Here is a 7,972-nt window from a genome sequence, read left to right as displayed (position 1 = left end):
TATCGCTTAGCAGTCGCTTTGCGGACTAGCGCCTCTTGGGTCCACTTGTTCAATCGGCGACGCCACACCGAGTTCCCCTCCGGGGCACAAAAGCCCTCCTCGGCGGGCCGGTCTGGATGTGGCTGGTGATGGCGGTGCAGTTGACCCCCGAGCCGGACAGCGCGGGCTCAAAGCACAACCTCGTAAGCTTGGTGAGACGAAGGATCTGGTCGTGTAAGTCGATCACTTTTCCGAGGCTCTGGAAGTGATTTCTGTGTTCCAGGAAGCTTTCAACACGCTGTCGCCAATAACGCAGTTCTGACCACACGAGCTTAGGGCTCCAATGTACTAGCATACGGCAGACTCAGGCTCCTTCTCCGATCCATTCAAGATCTGGAAAGTAGAGTCTTGAGTCTGATACAACATCTGTGTGTAGGCTCAAGGATTTGACAGCCGCGAGATTGCATTGCCATAGCATGGTTCTAGATAATCCCTGCTATGTTCGGCCTTCGTTTTCACACTCCTTCTGGGTTGCATTGCTTCCAAGGAAAGCAGTTTGTTCGAAATATGGCCTATGTCGAACGATCCAAAGGGCGATATGTCCACGATGCTTAGTTTGACGTGGAAAAGTCTATCACGCTTTTAGAAATGACGCAAGTCTATACTGTCTGGATGTCCGGCATTCAAACATATCTCTAAGCAAGTCTTGATGACTCCCAATGTTTCAGTAAAGTGTAGCCATTGTTTACCGTTCAAGATCTCGATGCATATGAATCATTCGGCCTGAGGTGATTCCACTGCGCCTATTCTAGACATCGAGTCAAGTTATCCCAACTCCAAGATGTGGAATCATCTACCCCTTGGAAACAAAACCCTTGGTCTTCTATGGGATGTGTCTCTAGCCTCTTGTGGGTGTAATACTTGATTACCACAGGTCTAGTACTCTGACGAAGGGGCCGAGGCCAACTTGAGCTGCAAATCCTAAGGTATCTAAGGTAGGGTGTTCAATCCATCTATCGATCATCTTTCACATGGCAGAACACGTGTATTCGTCAGAGGCACTACGAAGGTAGGTACTTTAATCCGCTTCACCATCTCGCTTAGCATATGAAATCGCCTTTATATACGTCCGCAATGCCAAGCAATTAGAAGCCACCGGCTTGTGTCTTTGACTTGTGTCATTGTCTTCTTTCAGAGTTTATTCCGCGCTGTTATATCATATTGATATGTTAGCCGGTAATGGTCTTGTCTGTGAGCCATTGGAAAGACAACGGTGACAAGAAGCGTTGCCGCTTGAGCACCTTCGAGAGCTTTTTCACTCTCGATTGGTCAATATCGCTATGCTGCAAGACGATGAAGATATACCCAACGCCGGTACCGTGTCGGGAGACAGGATCTACTACGTCTGGAAATCTCACGTCCGGAAGGGTTCTCGCCTGGAGTATGCCATCGTCATGCTATCCTATCAATCTATCGTACAGACATAATGTTGTTTCCAGATCGTCACCATGGGGTACACGGCCCAACGGTAGATTGCGTCTTTATATCCGAAAACCACTGGTTGTCTCCAGGAATTGATCCGTCCCATGTATGTCACAATAGTTCAAGTGCTTTTCGAAGGCTAGCTCCCCGCACTCAGGTTGAAACGGGCAACCGATGGAAGAATGTTTGACTTAGGTATGGATCCTCTATCATCGAATGTGAAGACGACACGGCGTTCAGAATATGTACGGATAGTTCCAATGTAGATGCCGAAGCTGAGTCACATTCGCTGCTCAAAAGCAAGCCGTCGTCGGGGGCTGCACGTCTTTCTCGGGCCGGACGAAGGTTTTCAAGTTGCGAGCACCGTTCCGCCTCCGCTGCCGGGGTAATCAAGTCATCAGGGGTCGAGCTTTGGGGTATCTCCTAGGACTTTATCATGCGAAAGCGTTAGTTGCGTGTGTCATGCAAATTACCTTCCATCTCCTCGTTGCGCGCCGGTCCCAACCACGAAGAGTGTAATTGTAGAGCATGCCCACAGATAGTTGAGGTGGCTGGTCTATAGTCATCAACAAATCCTCGATATACTTACCTCCGGTGAAGACCAGGGACGCAATGTAAGTACTGAGCCAGCCCTCTTGGATCATCTAGTGGTCTCTGTTCGCAAGGTACATAAGGTAGCAGCATGCAGCACAGGTGGTCCGGTGGGTAAGGGGGGCCCAACTGGCGGGGGTGAAACCTCTCACGTGATGCAAAGTTTGCCCGTCGGCATCCGTAGTGGCCTCCTCCCTTGCGGCCCTGGCCCCTGCCGTCGGTACCCTGCGCCCTGCGCCCAAGCCTTACGTACGCCCTCGAATGCTCCATGCCCGGCCGACCTTAGTAAGTGGATCCCTATGGAAATCAAAAAGCTGCAGGATCAGACGGGAATACGGGGGGCAGTGACAACACGAGTCCACCTCCAGCGATGCTGAGTCCCTGAGAGCTCTCTTGCATTCCCAAAAGAGGCCAACTGGGGGCCTGAGTGGTGTTAGTGTCTAGCGCACTTACGCAGCCCGCACCACTGCACCTCCACATCATCGTACGTCGGTCGGTACGCCTGGCTGCTCGCCGAACTTCACCACTTACACTTCCATTCCGCATAACCTCACTCTGCCTGGAGTCAAACGCGACCGTTCTCCTTGCAGGTCCCGACATGATCGTTTGATCCTTTCGAACGGCAGTTCCTGACCGTTTGCGCCAAACAACCATTTTCTTTGTGACTTCTTTTTCCCACAGTCTTCAGTTTCCTTGTCTTCCGTTCTATTCCATTTCAAAATCACCAGCACTACTTCTACAAGCTTTTCGGAGCGAAGCCACCGAAGCAGCCGACGATCGCGAAGTAACCACACCAGCGCATCGGCCAACCAGCCAAACATCATTCAATCTCGACTGCGCACCCTCAAACCCGAAAGTCGCCCAAAATGTCGTACCTCCTCTACTCCGTCTCCTTCCTCCTCCTCGTCACCGCAACGGCTCTCTACTTCACCCGCGGCCACTGGCTCCACCACGTCCCCGACCTCCCGATCCCCGGCCGCGACTACATCTACTCCCGCCTGCCCTCCTCCTTTACCGGCGACATCGACGCCGGCCTCTCGAGCTCGACTTTTGATCTGGCGGGCAATGTCGAATCCGGCGACAGCCGCGCGGGTCTCGACGATCGCAGCAAGAAGGAGATTCTAAAGATCATGAAGAAGCGCCGCATGAAGTTTGACGACGCGCGCAGGGTGTACATGGAGCAGCGCTTCAAGGCCAACGGTATCGGACCGGACGGCAGGCCTTTGGATCCCAAGGCTGTGACGTTCAGCTAGGCGAGATATGCGCAAACCAGAGAGAGCGAGAGCGAGAGGAGGGGGGGGGGGAGGGGGAGAGAGACGAAAAGGGGATATCCGACATGAATCGGATAGGCGGGAAACGTCGTTTCCAGCATATATTTGCACTAGACTGCGATACGGATCACCCACTGCTATACCATTCCATCTTGTTCGAAAGGGAAGGGCATGGTCACGACAGGCCTATAGGACTGCCTCCGAACGCTTTGCCTGTGCAAAGCACTACTCAGCATTCTCGAGCGATCCCACCAGCAACCACCAAACTTATCCCACGCCAAAACAGGCTCCGACTATTTTCCTTGCTTTTCGACATTCCATTACTTCTAGGGGCAATCAGGCGTTGCAGCGGTCCCTTATTCCTCTTCTTTTTTCTCTATGTTCTATGTTTTTTGGGTTTCCCGGTGGTGGACGTTTCCAAGGGTCTAGTTGACAAAGCCTTCTTTGCGCCGGTAAGGATCGGCGTCTTTGTTGGTACTGTCTATCGGCGTAGAACTTGCGTGATGCAGTTTCAATGGATAATCACTCTTGTTCCCGATCTTCACCCTCTTTCTTGACTTTGTGACTCAACTTTTGACCCGGAAGTCAGTGTCAGTAGGATGAATACATTCAAGCCCCGGCTTCTCTTTGACTGCTTCCACAATGTTCTCATTCGAACCTCATACCATTTTGGGGTTGGCAATCTGGAACATTTGATAGAGTCCAGATGCGCTACTAGCAATTATACCCTAGGCCCATCCTCACCCACGAACCGCCAGTTGGCTTCGTTCCCATTATATCTCTCCATCATCCGCCCACCCGTATTTTGCCCAGCATTCGATACTGCTGATTCTTATATGTACAGTCACAGATATGGCAACAAGCCAAGTATTACAAAGGTCTAGGAAGTGGCTCTTCAGCCGTTCGCTCGCAGCCGTCATGTACTGAAGCGCGTCCAGCACACTTTGGACCGGCTCTCTCAGTTCGTCTTCTTCGCCTCGGCGGCAACGTACTGGCGGTCGTCGTCGCCCTCGACCTCTTTTTGGATGTCCTCCATCTCCTTCATGTTGGATGCCCACGTCTCCTTGGTCATCTTGGTCTTCTTGTTGAACCAGGCTAGGTCGGGCTTGCGGTAGGTGCCGCCGAGACGGTCCCAGAGGGTGGTGAACTGGCCGTAGTTGTAGCTGCGAGGCTCGTTAGAAGCAGGAAAGTCTCTCTCTTTTGCGTTGTCAGAACTTACTTGAAGTACAAGTGGTGGGCGGTATGGCACGCGGAGCCGTTGATGATGGGGTTGTCGGTAATGTACTCGCCGTCGTGGATGAGAATGGTCCAAAAGTTGATAAACACAAACAGAGCCACGTATGCCAGCTTGTTGAGGGGGAACAGCATCGGGTATACGTGGTAAGGGACCGACTGCGCGAAGCCATCCAAGGGGTGGAAGGCGTGGCTGGCGTAGGGCGAGGGCATGATCCACTTGTGGTGAGGCTTGTGCAGGTGCTTGTAGACGAGCGGGAGATGCAGCCACCGGTGAGCCCAGTAGATGCACAGGTCGGTGAAGAGGATGAAGAGTGGGAACTGCGCGTAGTCGTACCAGCGGCCGGGACCCTCCTCGGTGGTATCGTAGAGCTTGCAGTAGCCGCGCACCTCGGCGACGAAGGTGAGCGCGGTGCAAATTGCCATGACGGGCATGGCCATGTTGGCCTGTTTTATCTCGAGGCGGATCTGGTTTTTGAGGAACTTGGGGTGGCTGAACGTCTTCTTGTCAAAGATGAAGATGTACGACAGAGTCGCGAAGACAAAGTAGTTGAGGATGCCGAAGAACCTGATAACATTTGCGGTGTTGGTAAGCCCGGTCAAGAATGCGGTGGGTGTGGCGGAATTGTAGCGGCAACGTACCATGTGACGAGGAAGAGGGATGTGAACTGTCGGAAGATATTATCTCTTGGCCAGGCGCTCATGTATGCGGCTTCGGAAGGCTCAAGGTAGAGCATCTGTGTCGAGGGCTTATACTGCCATGTCGAGTTCGGTTGCGCCGTGGCGTTGGCGTGGTGAGGGAAGTCGTACGGGGCTGAACCGGCCGGTAGGAGTTTGGCGTAGAGTTGGTCGCCAACAAAGGTGTCGACCACCTCGAGAACGACATCCATGCTGGATCGAATCGAAGAGTAATCGGTGGATGACCAGTCGTGTTGCTGCAGTGCTATCTAAAAGTGCGATCGCAGTGGAGGGAAGAGAGACCGGTTGTTACGCATACAATCGAGGTTATAAGTCGAAGACGAATCGATGTCGCAAAGTTACGGAGGGTCGCGGCCGGGATCATCGAACGTTTAATAGAAATCCTGGGGCCATGAGAAGGTGGGCAGATGCGCTTTACCACCGGTTTAATGGGCCTGGCTTCCGAGCGACGGGTACACAGCAAGGGGCGGGATCGGCAGCGTTTGCTTTCACGTCGGTAAGAGCTTCCACCAGAAGACTTGGACAGGGATATTGCTGTGAGCTTTGTAGCAGACTGCAACTCGTGCTTGTCCAACGTTTGCGAGGCGGGGAATGTGTGAGAAAGTGCCACGACGGACGCCGAGAGACTGAGCCGACGTCGACAGTCAACGGCTTCTTCTCTGACAATGGCCCGATGTTGGTTGAACGGCGAGGCTCAAAGAAAAAGGGGACCAGAACACTTAGGTTTAAGTTGTCAAGGTTGTCAACGTTTCTGTCGAGGGACCTCGACGCTGGCACGTACCCGATCTTAGAGTTTTGGGGGTCAAGGTACAGCTGAGATGACAATCAAAGACCAAAAAAAAAAAAAAAAAAAAGAGTCAAGATGGCAAGTGTTGCTATAAGTCGAGGCCGAACAAGCTTCCGACGAAGAGACAGCAGATTTCCTTGGGCGGGATGCGCCCTTCTTTTAATCTCATCCGACTCATCTCGGGCGACTGCGAAACTCGGGCGAGTCGGTGTACGCAAGCCCATTGTGCACTTGGAGAGTCGTCCGAGGTAATGTCCCAGTGGGCAGTTCGTCACTTGGAAAATCGCATGATCCAGCGGGATGGGTTTTCCCAGGGCCCGCGTTGACCAGTTTCTGATGTTGGACTTTTGGCTCAAGTTAGGTGGGAAGGCAAGGGAGTCAGTCCACTGGCGTAACCCATTGGCAAATCAGAAGCAGCCGACTCGTATTCGGTTTCCTGAAAAGCCGTCCACTAATATCCCGCCGCCGTGGTTGGGGTGGTGGTCTGATTTGATGATACTTGCGCTGCAAGATCTGGATGGTCTGGCACATTGGTTAGTGCCATCTCTCTACGTATGCAATCTGTTTGTTTCACATGTAAAGGCGACCAACCAGTGCAGTATCAGTGGTTTTTGAGGATCCATCCCTTGGTGCTTGTAAGGTAGCAGTGGCGGAACCTAGCCTATCGACATGAATGCCGTTGTAGGTCACTTCTGCATCACCGCCGTTGCCAGTTGGTGATTCGGGGTCCAGCTAGCCTGGGGTGATTCTGTGTTCTCGGTAGCAGGGTCTTCCGAAATGTCCAGATCCACATCATATCCTAGGCCGGATCATGCGGACATTCCTGACAATTGCGAGGTCGCAACTAGGCGCAATGAAATCAATGTTCATGTTGTCAGAGGAATTGACGATGTTCTCTAGGCAGACCGTTGGTGCCGTCTTCTCGGGATCTGGACAGAGCGTTGCGGAGCGTGCGGAGGTATCCTGTGGATGGGTTGCAGTACAGACGAGTTTTCAACCATGCGACAAGCTCTCAACATTGGTCTAGTAGAGATGTTGGCATGGGGGACAGCTTGTTGTAAGGTCACCCTTACACGGATGCTGATCATAGCACCCTTGCTGCTAGACGTACAGTCACAAAGGGCGTCTAGAACGTCTGCAAAATGGCTGTTGAACGTTGAAACGAAGCGTGTATGCTGAAGGTGGGCCACTGAGCACCGGCGCTTCGGCGAAGTGACCGGGGTCGTACTTTATGGCTATCTTGTCGAACGTGAGCTCGGTGAGCCTCCAAGTGGGGATATATCAGCAGTGCTATGCTCTTAGTCTTGATACAGTGAAGACATCAGAGAAAAGTTGAACTTTCCGCCGGTATCTATAGGCTGATTGGTCGGCTTGTCTGGTACGTAGTTGCTGGCTCGCTTGCGATGTGGGAAGTGCAAAATGTCAATGGGAGAAGATGGAGGACTGGTGGGCGGTACAGGCGTGACAAGGAGGCATTACAGCGGTCGGTGAACCTGCTCTTGACCGAACCTCACCTGTGACCCATCATTTCTGCTTACCTCAGCTTGACATCTTCTCCAATCTCCGCTCAATCGGCTTGGGCTTTCTAATTCTACCCGAACTCACCTTACCCTTCCGATTTTCGAACCCCAACGCTAAGGCACACAGAACCGCCGCCTTGTTTGTCCCGGGACCGCCAGCTGATGTTGGGGGGGGGGGGGGGGGGGGGGGGCACCTCATCATGCGGCCATCGCCAACCGCGCTTCACACCCCTCCTTAACCCTCATGCCTCTGCCACGCTCCTGAGCGGTCTGGTCATTCACTCCGAAAAGGTGCACATCCGCCGACAGCTCACGTAACTACCTGGAATAGACTTTGGTCGTGAAATGTCAATTCCGAAACTGAAGATTGATGCAGATTAATGGAACGGGATGACCGGTTACAGTTAGGC

The 7,972-nt window shown here is 52.8% G+C and overlaps 2 protein-coding genes across 2 annotated transcripts; one reads left to right on the top strand and one right to left on the bottom strand.

Annotated features, from left to right (window-relative positions):
* Positions 1–2,918: 2,918 nt before the first annotated feature.
* On the top strand, positions 2,919–3,305 carry BDP81DRAFT_311639 (uncharacterized protein; the record flags this gene model as incomplete). Its single annotated transcript, XM_060583737.1, has 1 exon — positions 2,919–3,305. One exon carries the CDS (start codon positions 2,919–2,921, stop codon positions 3,303–3,305), a length of 387 nt encoding a protein of 128 aa, XP_060448931.1.
* Positions 3,306–4,281: 976 nt separating this feature from the next.
* BDP81DRAFT_391046 (fatty acid hydroxylase superfamily protein) lies at positions 4,282–5,446 on the bottom strand (the record flags this gene model as incomplete). The annotated part of the gene is made up of 3 exons (XM_060587500.1): positions 4,282–4,486; positions 4,543–5,124; positions 5,199–5,446. The coding sequence occupies 3 exons, from the start codon at positions 5,444–5,446 to the stop codon at positions 4,282–4,284; spliced, it is 1,035 nt and encodes a 344-aa protein (XP_060448930.1).
* Positions 5,447–7,972: the final 2,526 nt, after the last annotated feature.

This window comes from Colletotrichum phormii (assembly GCF_030913505.1).
Source record: "Colletotrichum phormii strain CBS 102054 chromosome Unknown BDP81scaffold_4, whole genome shotgun sequence".
NCBI classification, from domain to species: Eukaryota; Fungi; Ascomycota; class Sordariomycetes; order Glomerellales; family Glomerellaceae; genus Colletotrichum; species Colletotrichum phormii.
The sequence above is the reverse complement of the archived record's forward strand: the minus strand, read 5'-3'. Positions and strand labels throughout refer to the sequence as shown.